Genomic DNA, 21702 nt, shown 5'->3' with positions numbered 1-21702 from the left:
GGGATCCTCTGAAGAAATGTATCCTTCCTGGGCAGACAGTGTCTTCAGTCGGTAATCACTATTAATGTAGTAGATCACATGATCCGGAAGATGCCTGTTTGTGTAGGAATATAACCAATGTGATCATCATACAACAAAGGTTTAACCAGACTTGTGTCACCTCCTTCCCTCTGCATCTATCAGCCACACCATTACCCCTTCCCTGCATCTCTCAGCCACAATATCATCTCCGCCCTGCATCGTCTCTCAGCCACACCATCATCTCCTCCCTGCGTCGTCTCTCAGCCACACCATCATCTCCCACCTGAATCTCTCGCAATACCCCTCACTTTGTCTCTCATTCTCCCCACTTCACTCTGTGCCTCTGAGCTTCCCACCCTTCTCTCTGTGCCTCTTGGCAGGCCCAGCAGGAGAACACGGGCAGGTGTCGTCCCCCCCCCCCCCCCCCTCCTCCTCCATCCCCTTAATTCACAACTGGCCAATGACATTAGTGTTAGTGACAGGGGCGTGCTTTCATTTAGGCTGAAAGCAAGCCCCATGTCAAAGAGGCACTTATAGTAAATGCAGCTTCTGCTGATTTTTTTAATGGGCTTTCATTGCCCAAAGCTTAGCCCCGCCCCCCGCTTCCGGCCATTTCACATTGATAGTGGGAGGCACTGGCAGCAGTGTCTTCGAAACACATTACAGACAGTTTTTTTCGCAAGCAAAAAAGATTAAAATAATGTAAAGGCTAAAGCAGATAGTTATGACACAGAATATGTGTCATAAATATCTTCTTTACATTATTTTAATCATTAATGACAGAGGAAGCACTGCCTCTCCTGACTGCAGGTCCCTGCTGCAACACACTGAATCCACCCTGGAAACGGATCATTGCCGCCCCCGCCCCATGACTGCCTCTGCCTGATTGACAGGCAGAGGCGATAGCATTTTCTGGGCCCCCCTTCCCCCCCCGCAGATAGTGCAGGCGCATGCGATCCAATCTGAATTAACCCTATATTGTTGAGCAGAACGGTCGGGGAGTGCAGGGGATGACGTCACTGAACGATATCGTTCAGTGTGTATGCACTGTCATCTCCCTTAATTAGCAATCAGTAATATAGCACTGATTGCTAACTAGGGGAGGTCACCTGGCTTAAGTGTCTAGTGTTTACCAGAGAGATAGGACTCATTTAATGTAATAATGTTCCCATACCTTTACTATCCCCCCTTAGATATCCTTCTCTTTCCCTATAAGGCATCGGACAGCCTCACAGTCCTAAAGTTTGCAGCCATTTTGGAGCTCTCTGTGGTATTCACAGTGAAGCGATTGTAATGTGTATATGTATTTTGCATCTTATACAACTTTTCCACTAGCTCAAAAAACACGGGTAAATGCACGGGGGCGTGCATTTACACGTGTTTTTTGCTAGTGGAAAAGGGTCCCCCCGCAAAAACCCGGATCGGATAACTACCTGGGTAGGACACGGGAATGATCCGGGTAGGGTTGTAGTGTAAACGGAAGCCGTGTCGATGCGACACTGCTCCTGTTTACACTGTATGGAAGGGCGGCGCTGGGAGATCATGTGATCTCCCGGCGCCGCCCCTGCCGCGTCACTAGCAGTGTCACCAACCTGGCAATATGCCGGGTTGGTGAGCGCAGTGGGAAAGGGGGCTGAGCACGGGCCGCAGCCGGGTAGCACCCGTGTCAGGCTTCCGGCTGCGACCCGTGCTCAGTAGTGGGAAAGGGGTATTAATGTATTTTGTTATCTTTTGAATCTTTCACAGGGTCCTAATCCAAAGCCAGGGGACTTGATTGAATTTCAACGCTTCGCTTACCAACACTGGGGTATATATGTTGGAAATGGAGAGATTGTACATTTAACAGGTGAGATATTATGAAGTTAGTAGGGGTATATGAATATAACAATAAATCCAAGTCTGAGCAGAGGGCAGGGAGATGGTAAGAGTGACAGGAGAAGCACCATATATAAAGGGTGGGATCTACTAAAGGGAAAATGCAGGCAAAATCCCAAAACATCCATTTTAGGACTTTGATCGTATTTACTATGGGGGTAATTCCAAGTTGATCGCAGCAGGAATTTAGTTAGCAATTGGGCAAAACCATGTGCACTGCAGGGGAGGCAGATATTACATGTGCAGAGAGAGTTAGATTTGGGTGGGTTATTTTATTTCTGTGCAGGGTAAATACTGGCTGCTTTATTTTTACACTGCAAATTAGATTGCAGATTGAACACACCCCACCCAAATCTAACTCTCTCTGCACATGTTAAATCTGCCTCCCCTGCAGTGCACATAGTTTTGCCCAATTGCTAACTAAATTTCTGCTGCGATCAACTTGGAATTACCCCCTATATGTACCAAGCTCCAGAATACGATGCATTCCTTTGCAAAACTAATCGCATATGTAAGTGGCGGGATCTACTGCATTCCGGATGGGATGCTTAGTACATCCCGCCCAAAGTCTTACTTGATATAGATCTATGCCTTTGGTTTATCTTTTCTTTCACCTTACATTCACAGCTCAATAACATTATATTATACTAACTGCAGTACCCGGCTCTGCTTGGGAGGAAGTCGGTGAAAATGAACAGGTTAAAAAAAATTGTATAACTCTTTGACCTACTTTCATAGATGTTAGTGCAAATAAGTACTAATTAATAATACTTAGCTATGAAAAAATCTATCACGGTACACAGTACACATGTGCCGCAATGTTCTAAATGGTCGCTATTGAGGCACGTACGCCTGTCACTGCCGACTGGCTGAAAGCAGTGCAGGGCATACCTTCTGCGGAGACTCACCCACAGCCCCTCAGACGACCGATCATGATGATACGTAGCCTAAAACCTCCCCCATATACTCTATATTGTTTACATACTGTAGTACACTTAAAGTTGGAGACTCCTTCAGCTTGGATTGGCACCCTTCCACCTGTCCTGAGTGTTTTTAACTAGTATGGATCTCTAGCGTTCACAGACTTCATATTGGGAAAGGCAGGATGCCAACAGCTGTGACAGGGCTATTCCCACTGCGTGGCGAGCGCAGTGAGAAACAGGCCTCAGCTCGGTGGACATACCTGAGCTAGTTTGTGCTATTAAAGCCATTCTATCCTTAGAGGAACCAGCAGAGCCTATGTTAAAATCTAAGGCACCTGTATTTAAACGTCCCAAAACAGTTAGGGCTGAGTTTCCTGGGTCAGAACAGCTGACAGAAATTATGCAAGAGGCTTGGGTTACACTCAGTAAGAAGTTTAGAATTCCAAAGAAATGGAATTCCAATTATCCTCTTCTGGTTGGGGACTGTTTAAAAAGGAAGGTGGTGTTAGGGTCTCCTGCCCTGTGCTGCCACGTCGTCATGGCAACCGGGAGACAAGTGCTAGCGGAGTAACCTGAGCGCAGCTGATACTCCGGTTCGGGTCTTTTGTTGTGCAGTGGTTATAGGCTCTGTGCATGGCAGGGGATCCGGTGCTGGTTTTTGTGCTCACAGTCTGTGAGGTCTGAGTGGGGCGTGGACAGCACCTGCTTTATAAGGCCTCTTTTCAGGGTAAGCAGATGCTGCTGAATCTTTGTTGGTTAGTCAGTTTCTGAAAGTTAGCCAGTACTGTGTAGCTTTGTATTTGTTTGTTGCTTACTGCAAATAGGCCTGGGGATTTGGTATTACACTCTGCCAATCCAGACCTAGCAGTAAGACTGGAGTCAGTCGTTTAGCTTGCTGGATTTCTGTTACTACTCTGTGAACTTAGCAAGTTTGCGGCTGTATTCTAAGACTTGCCTGTCTAATCCTGTCTCACTGTGCTAGGTGTCAGGGGTCAGTTTAGTGGCAGTAAACCAAACCTGTGCACTGCAAGTGAGAATTAGGATTGTGGAGAATCTCCTTGTGTCTATCATTCCATCTCTGACCAAGGAGTTTACTGCCACACCCGTTGGTAACCCTTTAGGGTTTTGCTGTTGCCCTTAGCAACAGCATTTCGGGTTTTCTATGTATTAAAACACAACATCTTGCTTTTCACATCTGAGCAGTTCTAATACAAGGGAGATACCCAGTTCCTTAGCCTCTGGGCTTCTCTGTTCACGTTGTGTGTATTTTGTTACCCTACCACCTTCTGTGTACGTTATGTCATATTCCCTAGTCTGTCTGTGAGTCCATTTGTTTTGCATAACAGTTCAAACACCAGTACATTCCTGCAGGCACTGGAGTGCATAACAGTCCTGACACCAGTACTTTCCTGCAGGCACTGGTGTGCATAACATATTCAGCAGCCCAATACTCCTGTTGAAATTTTGTGGGAATATGGAGCATACCCCTCAAAATACGTTGCAACAGGTGGTTGATCAGGTGCAGGTCCTGACTCAAAAATTGAATGATTTGTCCATTAAAATGCACACCTCCCAGGCTGCTGGCGGAGCTCCCGCAGCAGCAGCACCTGCAGGGGTTAAGGAGCCGAAAGTAAATCTCCCGGATCGTTTTTCTGGAGATCGCTCGCAGTTCTTTTGTTTCAAGGAGAGCTGCAAGCTATACTTCCGGCTTAGGCCTCAGTCTTCTGGGTCGGAGATTCAGCGGGTGGGCATAGTGATTTCCTTGCTACAAGGAGACCCACAGGTCTGGGCATATGGGTTGCAGCCTGACTGTCCGTCGCTTAAAAGTGTTGATGCTTTTTTTACGGCACTGGGCATGTTGTATGATGACCCTGACAAGACGGCCTCAGCCGAGGCTCAGATTTCGATCCTTAAGCAAGGGCGAAGGCCAGTTGAGGTTTACTGTACGGAGTTTCGGAGGTTGGCCCATGATACCCAGTGGAATGACCCAGCCCTGAGACACCAGTACCGAAGAGGTCTTTCTAACCAGATAAAGGACCAACTGGTACAACATCCCTTGCCTGATAGCTTGGATCAGCTCATGCAGTTATCCATCCGGGTGGATAGACGGCTGAGAGAGCGTAGGCTTGAAAGGGAGACTGAGATTTCCTTCCTTCCCAAGGGAACCTCAGACTCTGAGGAATTTTCCGAGGAGCCTATGCAGATTGGGGCTACCCGCCTCTCCTCGCGTGAGAAGATGCGGAGGAGACAGCAGGGGTTGTGTTTGTACTGTGGGAATAAAGGTCATGTGGTAGTATCATGCCCAGAAAAGCCGGAAAACTTCAGGGCCTGAGGGTGATGGGAAATATCCTGTCAGGCCAGAAGTCAGAATTTCCCAAGAAGACTTTTATCATTCCGGTGACCTTGAAGATCCTCGGTCAAACTGTCAAGACTGAGGCCTTTGTGGACAGTGGGGCCGACGGGGTTTTTATGGACCGCCAATTCGCCCTGAAACACTCTGTTCCCTTAGTACCCTTGGCATCGGAAATTGAGATTTGTGGGTTAAACGGGGAACCATTATCCCAAGGTAAAATTACCTCTTGCACTAGCCAGATTTCTTTGTTTATTGGAGCCACACACTCTGAAAAATTGTCCTTTTATGTGACTGTCTGTACTTTTGCCCCATTGGTGTTGGGGTTACCCTGGTTAAGGGCCCACAATCCTCAATTTGACTGGGTCTCTGGGGAGATTCTTAGTTGGAGTACTGATTGTTTCAGGAGTTGCTTGAGCCTTCCAGTCAGGTTCTCGCAGCTAAGTTTGCCAGGATTGCCAGGGTGTTATGCAGATTTTGCGGACGTGTTCTCCAAAAAAGTTGCAGAGGTACTACCTCCCCATCGCTCCTATGACTGTGCCATTGATTTGTTGCCAAATGCTAAGCTTCCCAAGAGCAGGTTGTACTCCCTGTCACGTCCTGAGACTCAGGCTATGGCAGAGTACATTCAGGAGAACTTGGCTAAGGGATTTATCAGACCTTCACAGTCTCCAGTTGGGTCGGGGTTCTTCTTCGTGGGTAAAAAGGACGGTTCGTTGCGACCCTGCATCGACTTCAGGGAATTGAACCGTATCACGATTAAAAACTCATACCCACTGCCTCTCATTTCGGTCTTGTTTGACCAGCTTCGTACTGCCACCATTTTTTCTAAGATTGACCTACGCGGTGCGTACAATCTAATCCGAATAAGAGAGGGGGATGAATGGAAGACTGCCTTTAATACCCACTCGGGGCATTATGAATATTTGGTGATGCCTTTTGGGCTCTGTAATGCCCCGGCAGTCTTCCAGGATTTCATGAATGATGTGCTCAGGGAATATTTGGATAGATTCTTAGTTGTATACTTAGATGACATCCTAATCTTCTCCCATTCCCTGGAGGAACATCGGAAGCATGTACGCTTAGTCCTCCAGAAACTCAGAGACCACCGGCTTGGGGCGAAGCTGGAGAAGTGCGAATTTGAAGTTCAGCAAATCGCATTTCTAGGATATATTATCTCCCCAGAAGGTTTCCAAATGGAGGGTTCCAAGGTACAGGCAGTCCTGGATTGGGTGCAGCCCACTAGTTTGAAGGCGCTTCAGCGTTTCCTGGGCTTTGCGAATTTTTATAGACTATTTATCGCTGGATTTTCGTCTATAGTGGCGCCCTTGGTGGCACTCACTAAGAAAGGGGCGGATGTTGCTCACTGGTCTTGTGAGGCTAAAGCGGCTTTTGCCCGTCTCAAAAGGGCATTTGTTTCGGCCAAGGTGCTGCAACACCCAGATCCAGAGCGTCCTTTTGTGGTGGAGGTGGATGCCTCTGAGATGGGTATTGGGGCAGTGCTTTCTCAGATGGGAGTGTCAGATAATCGCCTTCATCCCTGTGCTTACTTTTCCCGTAAATTTTCGCCTGCCGAGATGAATTATGACGTGGGTAACCGGGAATTGTTGGCTATTAAGGATGCACTCGAGGAGTGGAGACACTGGCTTGAGGGGGCTAAGTTTGTGGTCTCAATTCTCACTGACCATAAGAATCTGGCATATTTAGAGTCAGCGAAGCGTCTCAATGCCAGGCAGGCACGATGGGCTTTGTTTTTTGCTCGCTTTAATTTTTTTATAACATATCGCCCTGGGTCAAAAAACATCAAGGCTGATGCGCTCTCGCTGAGTTTTGCTCCAATCCAGGAGACCACCGAGGAGCCGTTGCCCATTGTTTCCCCATCATGTATTAAAGTGGGCATTACCCAGGACCTCTTATCATTAGTCCTTAGAGCACAGGAGCAGGCTCCTCCAGACCTTCCGATAGGTCTTTTGTTTGTGCCTCCTAGGTTAAGACAGCGAGTGTTCCTGGAATTCCATGCCAAGAAGTCTGCAGGTCACCCGGGTATTGCCAGAACTCGGGAGTTGCTATCTAGGGCGGTGTGGTGGCCCTCGGTGGCTAAGGATGTGGATCAGTGGGTTCGGGCATGTGACATCTGTGCCCGAAATAAGACTCCTAGAGGGGTTCCTGTTGGCCCACTACATCCACTCTCTATCCCATCTAAGCCATGGACCCACATTTCAATGGATTTTGTGGTGGACTTGCCCAAATCCTCGGGGATGACAGTCATCTGGGTTGTCGTTGACAGGTTTTCGAAGATGGCGCACTTCGTTCCACTGGTTGGGCTGCCATCGGCCATACGCCTGTCTGAATTATTTATGCTGCATGTTGTGCGTCTCCACGGGTTGCCACTTGATGTGGTCTCTGACCGCGGATCCCAGTTTGTGGCCAAATTCTGGAGGGCATTTTGTTCCGATCTCCAGATTTCTGTCAGCTTGTCATCGGGCTACCATCCGCAGTCTAATGGGCAGACTGAAAGGGTGAACCAGTCCTTGGAGCAGTTCCTCAGGTGTTATGTCTCCAAGTGTCAGACTGACTGGGTTGCTCATCTGTCCATGGCGGAGTTTGCCTATAACAACGCGGCTCACTCTGCTACAGGGATCTCTCCCTTCCTTTGTGTGTATGGGCATCATCCTAAGGCCAATTCTTTTGACCCCCTGGACTCCACGCCTGGTGGTTCCTCTGTGGTTTCGGTCCTTAGAGGTATTTGGCAGAAAGTGAAGAAAGCCCTTGTGTCTGTGTCATTAGTGACCAAAAGGGTTTTTGATAAGCGGAAAAGACCCTGCAGCTTCAAATTAGGAGACTTCGTCTGGTTGTCTACCAAGAATTTGAAGTTGAGACAGCCATCTCATAAGTTAGGCCCCCGGTTCATCGGCCCTTATAAGATCACCAGGGTTATCAATCCGGTGGCATTTCAGTTAGATCTGCCCCGTTCTTTGGGTATCAATAAAACATTTCATTGTTCCCTTTTAAAACGGGCGATTAGTAATCCTTCTTCCAGTGGAAGACCTTCCCCTCTTCTGATACGTGGCCAGAGGGAGTTTGTTGTTGAAAGGATTCTTGACTCCAAGGTGGTTCGGGGTCGGCTGTCATTTTTGGTGCACGGGAAGGGGTATGGCCCGGAGGAGCGGTCGTGGGTGCGCAGTTGTGATCTTCATGCCCCCAGACTGATACGCTCTTTCTTCTCGCAGTTCCCCGATAAACCCGGTGGTAGGGGTTCTTTGACCCCTCGTCAGAGGGGGGGTACTGTTAGGGTCTCCTGCCCTGTGCTGCCACGTCGTCATGGCAACCGGGAGACAAGTGCTAGCGGAGTAACCTGAGCGCAGCTGATACTCCGGTTCGGGTCTTTTGTTGTGCAGTGGTTATAGGCTCTGTGCATGGCAGGGGATCCGGTGCTGGTTTTTGTGCTCACAGTCTGTGAGGTCTGAGTGGGGCGTGGACAGCACCTGCTTTATAAGGCCTCTTTTCAGGGTAAGCAGATGCTGCTGAATCTTTGTTGGTTAGTCAGTTTCTGAAAGTTAGCCAGTACTGTGTAGCTTTGTATTTGTTTGTTGCTTACTGCAAATAGGCCTGGGGATTTGGTATTACACTCTGCCAATCCAGACCTAGCAGTAAGACTGGAGTCAGTCGTTTAGCTTGCTGGATTTCTGTTACTACTCTGTGAACTTAGCAAGTTTGCGGCTGTATTCTAAGACTTGCCTGTCTAATCCTGTCTCACTGTGCTAGGTATCAGGGGTCAGTTTAGTGGCAGTAAACCGAACCTGTGCACTGCAAGTGAGAATTAGGATTGTGGAGAATCTCCTTGTGTCTATCATTCCATCTCTGACCAAGGAGTTTACTGCCACACCCGTTGGTAACCCTTTAGGGTTTTGCTGTTGCCCTTAGCAACAGCATTTCGGGTTTTCTATGTATTAAAACACAACATCTTGCTTTTCACATCTGAGCAGTTCTAATACAAGGGAGATACCCAGTTCCTTAGCCTCTGGGCTTCTCTGTTCACGTTGTGTGTATTTTGTTACCCTACCACCTTCTGTGTACGTTATGTCATATTCCCTAGTCTGTCTGTGAGTCCATTTGTTTTGCATAACAGTTCAAACACCAGTACATTCCTGCAGGCACTGGAGTGCATAACAGTCCTGACACCAGTACTTTCCTGCAGGCACTGGTGTGCATAACAGGTGGCTCCCAAAGTAGATACGCATGTCATTCGATTTGTGCGAAAATCTACATTACCTCTGCCTTCAACATCATTAAATGATGTCACGAATAGGAAAATAGATGTTTTTTTTTTAAAAACAATTTTCTCTTTGTCTGGAGCAATCGTAAGACCAGCCATGGCTTCAGCCTGTATGGCAAAAGCAGTGGCATCCTGGGCTAATACATTGGAGGATGATCTTTCATTGGCATCTAGAGAGCAAAAATCCCATATTGCACATATTAAAGGAAGGAGCAGCCTTGGATATGGGTACAATTGCCTCTCAAGCATCAGCTTTAGCAGTAGCAGCTCGCAGAGCAACTTGGCTATGTACATGGATAGCTGACTCAGAATTTGTTTATTGTTTTTTTGAAAATGTATTTATTCACATTTTTCAATAATAAACACACACTTTGAAAAGGTACATTCTCCATAGCATTATCATTTGTAGCCACATAATACTCCCAGAATTGGAGAAATAATACAATATACACATCCAATACTTAATAAACAAGACATTCAAACGACAAGACAGAGACAAGGGGGGGGGGGGGGGGGATACGCAAACATTGAATCAGGCTACACATTTCCCATCAGGAAGGCTACATTACAGAGCGCGCCATGGCCAATAGCTCCATCGAGTTGGAGCTCTAGTGGTGTTAAGGTTAACGAAAATCACAAAATATATCAATCCAGCTAGGGTCTTATATAGTGGGTTGTGGGAGGGTGCATATCTCTCTCAGGGTCGTTCTTTTCAGCGAGTCAAAAAATTTAAGGATGAGACCTAAGCATGGGATCCAGAACTTCAATAAACGGTCCCCACTTCTTATAGAACAAATGAGCATGCTTGTCCACATCGTATAGGGCAGATTGTCTATCATAATACATAGTCGACTTCATCATACACGGAAGTTGTTCTAGTCTGGGGGGGGGGATCTATGGATCCATTGCGTCAGAATAGCCTTCTTTGCCAGTGTGAGAAACACGTAGAGGAAGGGACGTAAGGGGAGGGTCTCAGCCGGTAAATCCCCATAAGAGAGATGTAATCCCAGCAGTGCCTTAGGTGATAAGGGGAGATGCAACCCAAATTTACTGTTTAAATACCATAAAATTTTATTCCAAAATCTTTGTATCTTGGGGCAGCCCCAAAATACATGCATCAGGGTTGCATGAGGTGCTCTGCATTTAAGACATCCGGAATCCAAGGGCACCATATGACTCTTCTGACTAGGGGATATATATGCTCGGTTTAGAAATTTTACATGAATCTCCTGTAGGTTCGAAGAGTGTAGAGCTTTAAAAATACCGGGTAGAGGGCGGAAAAAATCAGTTAGGGACCCTTGCATAGAGAGGTCTACCTTCCATTTTTCGAACAGCTGACTCCATAACTTATCTACAACACTAGGAAGAAGGTCCCAATATAGCCATTTTGTTTTATAGGGTAGCTTAGTAGTTCGAGTGAGTAGGGAGGTGAGGGAGTCAGAACTAACGGGGTGGAGCAATGCGTCGGGTAGGGATTGTATATAATGCCTAACTTGGAGATACATGAAGAACTCCGATCTATGCACACCATACCTCTCCACCAGCCCAGAAAAAGAATACACCAAACCTCCAGGATCAAAAACATCTCTGATGCAACTGATTCCCTTAGTTCGCCACACTTCGAATTTTGCATTCTCCAAGGGAGGGGTAAAACAAGGATTCCCACAGATAGGTATAAAATCAGAACGGCCAAAATTCCTGTGCAGTGCTTTATATATTAGTGCTTTATATATTACTTTCCAGGCAATATAAGCGTCCCAAAATAAAAGATTAGTTTTCGGTTGTGAGGGGAGCAGGGTGAGCGGAGTGTGTAACAAGGCCTTCAAGTCATAGGGTGACACTAAAGCCTGCTCAATGTGGTAATTCGTGTATGTGGTTTTTGCCGTAAGCCAGTCATTAATAGTGATGAGCGGGTTCGGTTTCTCGGAAACCGAACCCCCCCGAACTTCAGCCTTTTTACACGGGTCCGAGCCGTGCTCGGATTCTCCCGTGTGGCTCGGGTAAACCGAGCGTGCCCGAACGTCATCATTCCGCTGTCGGATTCTCGCAAGATTTCGGATTCTATATAAGCAGCCGCGCATCGCCGCCATTTTCACACGTGCATTGAGATTGATAGGGAGAGGACGTGGCTGGCGTCCTCTCCGTTATAGTCATAATAGAAAAGACTAAGAGTGACATTGTTATAATTGTGGGGAGGATTGGGGACGGGGAGCAGCTGTTAGGAGTACAGTGCAGGGTTTTGCTGATAGTAGTGAGTGTGACCACCAGTTTAATCCGTTCTCTGCCTGAAAAAAACGCTCCATACCATATCTGTGCTCAGTGTGCTGCATGATATATCTGTGCTGAGTGCACTGCTCACACTGCCTAATTGTGGGGACTGGGGAGCAGTTATAGCAGGAGTACAGTGCACAGTTTTGCTGACAGTGACCACCAGTCCAGTATACGTTTGTCTGCCTGAAAAACACTCCTGTGGTGGCTTTTTTTCTTTATACTAGTAGTTTAGCAGTCTGCTGACAGTGTCCACCAGGTCCATTTATTATACAGTATATTATATATATAGCAGTACGGTAGGCCACGGCTGTACCTACCTCTGTGTCGTCACTCGTCGTCCATAAGTAATAATACTATACTATCCATCCATCTACATTGTATACCTGTGGTGGCTTTTTTTTCTTCATACTAGTTTAGCAGTCTGCTGACAGTGTCCACCAGGTCCGTTATTATTATTCTGTATATATTATATATATAGCAGTACGGTAGGCCACGGCTGTACCTACCTCTGTGTCGTCACTCGTCATCCATTAAGTATACTATCCATCTACATTGTATACCTGTGGTGCATTTTTTTAGACTAGTTTAGCAGTTTGCTGACAGTGTCCACCAGTATACTATATATAGCAGTACGGTAGGCCACTGCTGTACCTACCTCTGTGTCGGTTGCGATGCCTGACCTTCCCAACACTGGATGGAAAGAGCTTGCGCCTTCCACCATTTGCACGCCCTCTGCAAGTGCTGGAAGGAGCACCCGCAGTCCAGTTCCTGATAGTCAAATTGAAGATGTCAGTGTTGAAGTACACCAGGATGAGGATATGGGTGTTGCTGGCGCTGGGGAGGAAATTGACAAGGAGGATGCTGATGGTGAGGTGGTTTGTTTAAGTCAGGCACCCGGGGAGACACCTGTTGTCCGTGGGAGGAATATGGCCATTGACATGCCTGGTCAAAATAAATACAAAAAAAATCAGCTCTTCGGTGTGGAATTATTTCATAACAAATGCGGACAACAGGTGTCAAGCCGTGTGTTGCCTTTGTCAAGCTGTAATAAGTAGGGGTAAGGACGTTAACCACCTTGGAACATCCTCCCTTATACGTCACCTGCAGCGCATTCATCATAAGTCAGTGACAAGTTCAAAAACTTTGGGTGACAGCGGAAGCAGTCCACTGACCACTAAATCTGTAACCAAGCTCCTGCAAACCACACCACCAACTCCCTCAGTGTCAATTTCCTCCTTAGACAGGAAAGCCAATAGTCCTGCAGGCCATGTCACATGCAAGTCTGACGAGTCCTCTCCTGCCTGGGATTCCTCCGATGCATCCTTGAGTGTAACGCCTACTGCTGCTGGCGCTGCTGTTGTTGCTGCTGGGAGTCGATCGTCATCCCAGAGGGGAAGTCGGAAGACCACTTGTACTACTTCCAGTAAGCAATTGACTGTCCAACAGTCCTTTGCGAGGAAGATGAAATATCACAGCAGTCATTCTGCTGCAAAGCGGATAACTGAGGCCTTGGCAGCCTGGGCGGTGAGAAACGTGGTTCCGGTATCCATCGTTACTTCAGAGGCAACTATAGACTTGATTGAGGTACTGTGTCCCCGGTACCAAATACCATCTAGGTTCCATTTCTCTAGGCAGGCGATACCGAGAATGTACACAGACCTCAGAAAAAGAGTCACCAGTGTCCTAAAAAAATGCAGTTGTACCCAATGTCCACTTAACCACGGACATGTGGACAAGTGGAGCAGGGCAGACTCAGGACTACATGACTGTGACAGCCCACTGGGTAGATGTATTGCCTCCCGCTGCAAGAACAGCAGCGGCGGCACCAGTAGCAGCATCTCGCAAACGCCAACTCGTTCCTAGGCAGGCTACGCTTTGTATCACCGCTTTCCAGAATACGCACACAGCTGTAAACCTCTTACGGCAACTGAGGAAGATCATCGCAGAATGGCTTACCCCAATTGGACTCTCCTGGGGATTTGTGGCATCGGACAACGCCAGCAATATTGTGCGTGCATTACATCTGGGCAAATTCCAGCACGTCCCATGTTTTGCACATACCTTGAATTTGGTGGTGCAGAATTATTTAAAAAACGACAGGGGCGTGCAAGAGATGCTGTCGGTGGCCAGAAGAATTGCGGGCCACTTTCGGCGTACAGGCTCTGCGTACAGAAGACTGGAGCACCACCAAAAACACCTGAACCTGCCCTGCCATCATCTGAAGCAAGAGGTGGTAACGAGGTGGAATTCAACCCTCTATATGCTTCAGAGGATGGAGGAGCAGCAAAAGGCCATTCAAGCCTATACATCTGCCCACGATATAGGCAAAGGAGGTGGAATGCACCTGTCTCAAGCGCAGTGGAGAATGATTTCAACGTTGTGCAAGGTTCTGCAACCTTTTGAACTTGACACACGTGAAGTCAGTTCAGACACTGCCAGCCTGAGTCAGGTCATTCCCCTCATCAGGCTTTTGCAGAAGAAGCTGGAGGCATTGAAGGAGGAGCTAAAACAGAGCGATTCCGCTAGGCATGTGGGACTTGTGGATGGAGCCCTTCATTCGCTTAACCAGGATTCACGGGTGGTCAATCTGTTGAAATCAGAGCACTACATTTTGGCCACCGTGCTCGATCCTAGATTTAAAACCTACGTTGTATCTCTCTTTCCGGCAGACACAAGTCTGCAGAGGTTCAAAGACCTGCTGGTGAGAAAATTGTCAAGTCAAGCGGAACGCGACCCGTCAACAGCTCCTCCTTCACATTCTCCCGCAACTGGGGGTGCGAGGAAAAGGCTACGAATTCCGAGCCCACCCGCTGGCGGTGATGCAGGGCAGTCTGGAGCGAGTGCTGACATCTGGTCCGGACTGAAGGACCTGGCAACGATTACTGACATGTCGTCTACTGTCACTGCATATGATTCTGTCACCATTGAAAGAATGGTGGAGGATTATATGAGTGACCGCATCCAAGTAGGCACGTCAGACAGTCCGTACGTATACTGGCAGGAAAAAAGAGGCAATTTGGAGGCCCTTGCAGAAACTGGCTTTATTCTACCTAAGTTGCCCTCCCTCCAGTGTGTACTCCGAAAGAGTGTTTAGTGCCGCCGCTCACCTTGTCAGCAATCGGCGTACGAGGTTACTTCCAGAAAATGTGGAGAAGATGATGTTCATTAAAATGAATTATAATCATTTCCTCCGTGGAGACATTCACCAGCAGCAATTGCCTCCAGAAAGTACACGGGGACCTGAGATGGTGGATTCCAGTGGGGACGAATTAATTATCTGTGAGGAGGGGGATGTACACAGTGAAAGGGGTGATGAATCGGACGATGATGATGAGGTGGACATCTTGCCTCCGTAGAGCCAGTTTGTGCAAGGAGAGATTGATTGCTTCTTTTTTGGTGGGGGCCCAAACCAACCAGTCATTTCAGTCACAGTCGTGTGGCAGACCCTGTCGCTGAAATGATGGGTTCGTTAAAGTGTGCATGTCCTGTTTTTACAACATAAGGGTGGGTGGGAGGGCCGAAGGACAATTCCATCTTGCACCTCTTTTTTCTTTCATTTTTCTTTGCGTCATGTGCTGTTTGGGGAGTATTTTTTTGAAGGGCCATCCTGCGTGACACTGCAGTGCCACTCCTAGATGGGCCAGGTGTTTGTGTCGGCCACTTGGGTCGCTTATCTTATTCACACAGCGACCTTGGTGCGCCTCTTTTTTTCTTTGCGTCATGTGCTGTTTGGGGTGACACTGCAGTGCCACTCCTAGATGGGCCAGGTATTTGTGTCGGCCACTTGGGTCGCTTATCTTAGTCACACAGCGACCTTGGTGCGCCTCTTTTTTTTCTTTGCGTCATGTGCTGTTTGGGGAGTATTTTTTTGAAGGGCCATCCTGCGTGACACTGCAGTGCCACTCCTAGATGGGCCAGGTGTTTGTGTCGGCCACTTGGGTCGCTTATCTTAGTCACACAGCGACCTTGGTGCGCCTCTTTTTTTCTTTGCGTCATGTGCTGTTTGGGGAGTATTTTTTTGAAGGGCCATCCTGCGTGACACTGCAGTGCCACTCCTAGATGGGCCAGGTGTTTGTGTCGGCCACTTGGGTCGCTTATCTTAGTCACACAGCGACCTTGGTGCGCCTCTTTTTTTCTTTGCGTCATGTGCTGTTTGGGGAGTATTTTTTTGAAGGGCCATCCTGCGTGAAACTGCAGTGCCACTCCTAGATGGGCCAGGTGTTTGTGTCGGCCACTTGGGTCGCTTATCTTAGTCACACAGCAACCTTGGTGCACCTCTTTTTTTCTTTGCTTCATGTGCTGTTTGGGGAGTATTTTTTTGAAGGGCCATCCTGCGTGACACTGCAGTGCCACTCCTAGATGGGCCAGGTGTTTGTGTCGGCCACTTGGGTCGCTTATCTTAGTCACACAGCGACCTTGGTGCGCCTCTTTTTTTTCTTTGCGTCATGTGCTGTTTGGGGAGTATTTTTTTGAAGGGCCATCCTGCGTGACACTGAAGTGCCACTCCTAGATGGGCCAGGTGTTTGTGTCGGCCACTTGGGTCGCTTATCTTATTCACACAGCGACCTTGGTGCGCCTCTTTTTTTTCTTTGCGTCATGTGCTGTTTGGGGAGTATTTTTTTGAAGGGCCATCCTGCGTGAAACTGCAGTGCCACTCCTAGATGGGCCAGGTGTTTGTGTCGGCCACTTGGGTCGCTTATCTTAGTCACACAGCAACCTTGGTGCGCCTCCTTTTTTTCTTTGCGTCATGTGCTGTTTGGGGAGTATTTTTTTGAAGGGCCATCCTGCGTGACACTGCAGTGCCACTCCTAGATGGGCCAGGTGTTTGTGTCGGCCACTTGGGTCGCTTATCTTAGTCACACAGCTACCTCATTGCGCCTCTTTTTTTCTTTGCGTCATGTGCTGTTTGGGGAGTATTTTTTTGAAGGGCCATCCTGCGTGACACTGCAGTGCCACTCCTAGATGGGCCAGGTGTTTGTGTCGGCCACTTGGGTCGCTTAGCTTAGTCACACAGCTACCTCGGTGCAAATTTTAGGACTAAAAATAATATTGTGAGGTGTGAGGTGTTCAGAATAGACTGAAAATGAGTGGAAATTATGGTTATTGAGGTTAATAATACTATTGGATCAAAATGACCCCCAAATTCTATGATTTAAGCTGTTTTTTAGGGTTTTTTGAAAAAAACACCCGAATCCAAAACACACCCGAATCCGACAAAAAAAATTCGGTGAGGTTTTGCCAAAACGCGTTCGAACCCAAAACACGGCCGCGGAACCGAACCCAAAACCAAAACACAAAACCCGAAAAATTTCCGGTGCACATCACTAGTAATATATCTGAAAGCCACCGCCCTAGAGAAAGTAAGCAGATCCGGGATCGCAAGACCCCCCTCCTCCCTCCGCAACTTAAGTTTAGCTAATGCTATTCTAGGTTTTTTATTTGCCCACAGGAATTTTGTGCACATTTTATCATAAACAAGAGCATCTGCTCTGGAGATTTTTAGGGGCAATAACTGGAGCGAATAAGAAATTTTGGGGAAAATAATGCTCTTGAGGACCGCCGCGCGGCCTAGCAAAGACAGAGGGAGCGCTGACCACGATTGGAGCTGGGTAGAAATAGCTTGTAGTATGGGTGTAAAGTTCGTCTTATACAGATCCGATAAATTGGGCGGTAAATAAATCCCAAGATACTTCAACTTGGTTTTGTTAACAGTAAATTGGGAGAGGAGAGGGAGGGAGGACATATTAAATGCTGTCTGAGTTAAAGGGAGTAATTCAGATTTGAAAGAATTCACCTTATATCCAGCAAAGAGGCCGAATTCTCAAATTTTTTCCATTATGGCTGGGATGGATACTTCAGGGCGGGATATAAAGAGTAACATATCATCTGCAAATAAGCTTATTTTAAGTTCCTGGTCAAAAATTGAAATACCTGAGAATGAAGGGAGCCCTCGCAGCGCCAGAGCTAGAGGTTCTACAGCCAGCGCAAATAATAGGGGCGATAATGGGCAACCTTGCCTGGTGCCCCTTCCCAACCGCACTGGATCCGAGAGAAATCCATTACATAGGTGTTAGGATCTCCTGCTCTGTGCTGCCACGTCGCCATGGCAACCGGGAGGCAAGTGTTAGCGAAGTAACCTGAGCGCAGCTGATACTCCGGTCCAGGTTTTTACTGTGTAGTGGTTACAGGCTCTGTGCACGGCAGGGAATCCGGCGCTGGTTTTGTGCTCACAGTCTGTGAGGTCTGAGTGGGGCGTGAACAGCACCTGCTATATAAACCATCCTCTCAGGCTAGGCAAATGCTGCTGAATCTTTGTTTGTTAGTCAGTTCCAGAGAGTTAGCTAGTACTGTGTGACTTTGTATTTACTTGTTGCTTACTGCGAATAGGCCTTGGGATTCGGTACTTCATTCTGCCAATCCGGACCTAGCAGTGAGACTGGAGTCAGTTGTTTGACCTGCTGGGGTTCTTTTGCTATTCTGTGAACCCAGCAGGTTTGCGGCTGTACTCTCAGACCTGCTTGCTTAATCCTCCCTCACTGTGCAGGGCGTCCAGGTATCAGTTTAGTGGCAGTAAGCTGAACCTGTGCCCTGCAAGTAGGGGTTAGGATTGTGGATACTCTCCTTGTGTCTATATTTCTATCTCTGACCATGGAGTTTATTCCCACACCCGTTGGTAACCCTTTGGGTTTTTTTCTGTTGCTCTTAGCAACATCATTTCAGGTGCTCCACATGTTAAATCACTACACATCGCTTCATTGTCCGCTCTATTCCATCTGAGCATTCCTGACACTAGGGAGACACCCAATTCCTGAGCCTTTGGGCTTCTCCGTTCACTTTGTGTTTATTAGTTATTCCATCACCTCCTGTGTATGTTATACTGTCTGTGAGTTCGTTTGCTTCGCTTCCCTCTCTGTTCATACACCGGTATACTCCTGTTAGCACTGGTGTGCGTAACATATTCAGCAGCCCTACTCCTGTTGAAATTTTGTGGGAATATGGAGCATCCCCCTCAAAATACTTTGCAACAGGTGGTCGATCAGGTGCAGGTCCTGACTCGACAATTTAATGAGATGTCCATTAAAATGAACACCCCGCAGGCCGCTAGCGGAGCGCCCGCAGCAGCAGCGGCAAGTTCAGGGGTTAAGGAGCCGAAAGTAAATCTCCCGGATCGTTTTTCTGGAGATCGCTCGCAGTTCTTTTGTTTCAAGGAGAGCTGTAAGCTATATTTCAGGCTTAGGCCCCAGTCTTCTGGGTCGGAGATTCAGCGGGTGGGCATGGTGATTTCCTTGCTACAAGGAGACCCACAGGTCTGGGCATATGGGTTACAGCCTGACTGTCCGTCACTTAAAAGTGTTGATGCTTTTTTTACGGCACTGGGCATTTTGTATGATGACCCTGACAAGATGGCTTCAGCCGAGGCTCAGATTACGGTTCTTAAGCAAGGGCGACGGCCAGCTGAGGTTTATAGTACGGAGTTTCGGAGGTTGGCTCATGATACCCAGTGGAATGACCCAGCCCTGAGAAACCAGTACCGAAGGGGCCTTTCTGACCAGATAAAGGACCAACTGGTACAATATCCCTCGCCTGATAGCTTAGATCAGCTCATGCAGTTATCCATCCGGGTGGATAGACGGCTGAGAGAGCGTAGGCTTGAAAGGGAGACCGCAGTTTCATTTTTTCCCAAGGGAACCTCAGACTCTGAGGAATATTCCGAGGAGCCTATGCAGATTGGGGCTACCCGCCTCTCCTCGCCTGAGAAGACGCGGAGGAGACAGCAGGGTTTGTGTTTGTACTGTGGGAATAAAGGTCATGTTGTAGTATCATGCCCAGAAAAAACGGAAATCTTCAGGGCCTGAGGGTGATGGGAAATATCCTGTCAGGCCAGAAGTCAGAATTTCCCAAAAAGACTTTTCTCATTCCGGTGACTTTGGAGATCCTCGGTTAAACTGTCAAGACTGAGGCCTTTGTTGACAGTGGGGCCGATGGGGTTTTCATGGACCGCCAATTCGCCCTGGAACACTCTGTTCCCTCAGTACCTTTGGCATCAGAGATTGAGATCTGTGGGTTAAACGGGGAACCATTGTCCCAGGGTAAAATTACCTCCTGCACCAGCCAAATTCCTTTTGTTTATTGGAGCCACACACTCTGAAAAATTGTCTTTTTATGTGACTGTCTGTTCTTTTGCCCCATTGGTTTTGGGGTTACCATGGTTAAGGGCCCATAACCCTCAATTTGACTGGGTCTCTGGGGAGATTCTTAGTTGGGGTAGTGATTGTTTCAGGAGTTGCTTGAGCCTTCCAGTCAGGCTCTCGCAGCTAAGTTTGCCAGGATTGCCAGGATGTTATGCAGATTTTGCGGATGTGTTCTCCAAAAAAGTTGCGGAGGTACTACCTCCCCATCGCCCCTATGACTGTGCCATTGATTTGTTGCCGGATGCTAAGCTTCCCAAGAGCAGGTTGTACTCCCTGTCACGTCCTGAGACTCAGGCTATGGCAGAGTACATTCAGGAGAACTTGGCTAGGGGATTTATCAGACCCTCACAGTCCCCAGTTGGGTCGGGGTTCTTTTTCGTGGGTAAAAAGGACGGTTCGTTGCGACCCTGCATCGACTTCAGGGAATTGAACCGTATCACGATTAAAAACTCGTACCCACTGCCTCTCATTTCGGTTTTGTTTGACCAGCTTCGTACTGCCACCATTTTTTCTAAGATTGACCTACGCGGTGCTTACAATCTAATCCGAATAAGAGAGGGGGATGAATGGAAGACTGCCTTTAATACCCACTCAGGGCATTATGAATATTTGGTGATGCCTTTTGGGCTCTCTAATGCCCCGGCAGTCTTCCAGGAATTCATGAACGATGTGCTCAGGGAATATTTGGATAGATTCTTAGTTGTTTATCTAGATGACATCCTAATCTTCTCTCATTCCCTGGAGGAACATCGGAAGCATGTACGCTTAGTCCTCCAGAAACTCAGGGACCACCAGCTTATTATCTCCTCAGAAGGTTTTCAAATGGAGGGTTCTAAGATACAGGCAGTCCTGGATTGGGTGCAGCCCACTAGTTTGAAGGCGCTTCAGCGTTTTCTGGGCTTTGCAAATTTTTATAGACGGTTTATCGCTGGATTTTCGTCTATAGTGGCCCCCTTGGTGGCACTCACTAAGAAAGGGGCGGATGTTGCTCACTGGTCTTGTGAGGCCAAAGCGGCCTTTGCCCGTCTCAAAAGGGCATTTGTCTCGGCCAAGGTACTGCGACACCCAGATCCAGAGCGTCCTTTTGTGGTAGAAGTGGATGCCTCTGAGATAGGTATTGGGGCAGTGCTCTCTCAGATGGGGGTGTCTGATAATCGCCTTCATCCCTGTGCTTACTTTTCCCGTAAATTTTCGTCTGCCGAGATGAATTATGATGTGGGTAACCGGGAATTGTTGGCTATAAAGGATGCACTCGGGGAGTGGAGACACTGGCTTGAGGGGGCTAAGTTTGTGGTCTCAATTCTCACCGACCATAAGAATCTGGCATATTTAGAGTCAGCGAAGCGGCTCAATGCCAGGCAGGCACGATGGGCTTTGTTTTTTGCTCGCTTTAATTTTTTGATAACATATCGCCCTGGGTCAAAAAACATCAAGGCTGATGCGCTCTCGCAGAGTTTTGCTCCAGTTCAAGAGACCACCGAGGAGCCATTGCCCATTGTGTCCCCATCATGTATTAAAGTGGGCATTACCCAGGACCTCTTGTCATTAGTCCTTGGAGCACAGGAGCAGGCTCCTCCAGACCTTCCGGTAGGTCTCTTGTTTGTGCCTCCTAGGTTAAGACAGCGAGTGTTCCTGGAATTCCATGCCAAGAGGTCGGCAGGGCATCCGGGTATTGCCAGAACTCGGGAGTTGCTGTCTAGGGCGGTGTGGTGGCCCTCGGTGGCTAGGGATGTGGATCAGTGGGTTCGGGCATGTGACGTTTGTGCCCGAAATAAAACTCCTAGAGGGGTTCCT

At 47.9% G+C, this 21702-nt stretch overlaps 1 protein-coding gene across 10 annotated transcripts in view; it reads left to right on the top strand.

Annotated features, from left to right (window-relative positions):
• The window catches only part of LOC134969140 (phospholipase A and acyltransferase 2-like), a 217271-nt gene that overhangs the window by 96084 nt on the left and 99485 nt on the right, over window positions 1-21702 (top strand). For 5 of the 10 annotated variants that reach the window (XM_063944883.1, XM_063944884.1, XM_063944880.1 and 2 more), the window contains one exon: window positions 1768-1867. The exons of the other annotated variants lie outside the window; for them this stretch is intronic. In XM_063944883.1, coding sequence (XP_063800953.1) covers window positions 1768-1867 — 100 coding nt within the window. The remainder of the gene's footprint in view (window positions 1-1767; window positions 1868-21702) is intronic. 10 annotated transcript variants of the gene reach the window in all.

Source organism: Pseudophryne corroboree, chromosome 11 (assembly GCF_028390025.1).
Source record: "Pseudophryne corroboree isolate aPseCor3 chromosome 11, aPseCor3.hap2, whole genome shotgun sequence".
In the NCBI taxonomy this organism is placed as follows: Eukaryota; Metazoa; Chordata; class Amphibia; order Anura; family Myobatrachidae; genus Pseudophryne; species Pseudophryne corroboree.
Note: the sequence above shows the minus strand (reverse complement) of the source record. Positions and strands in the feature narration are given on the sequence as shown.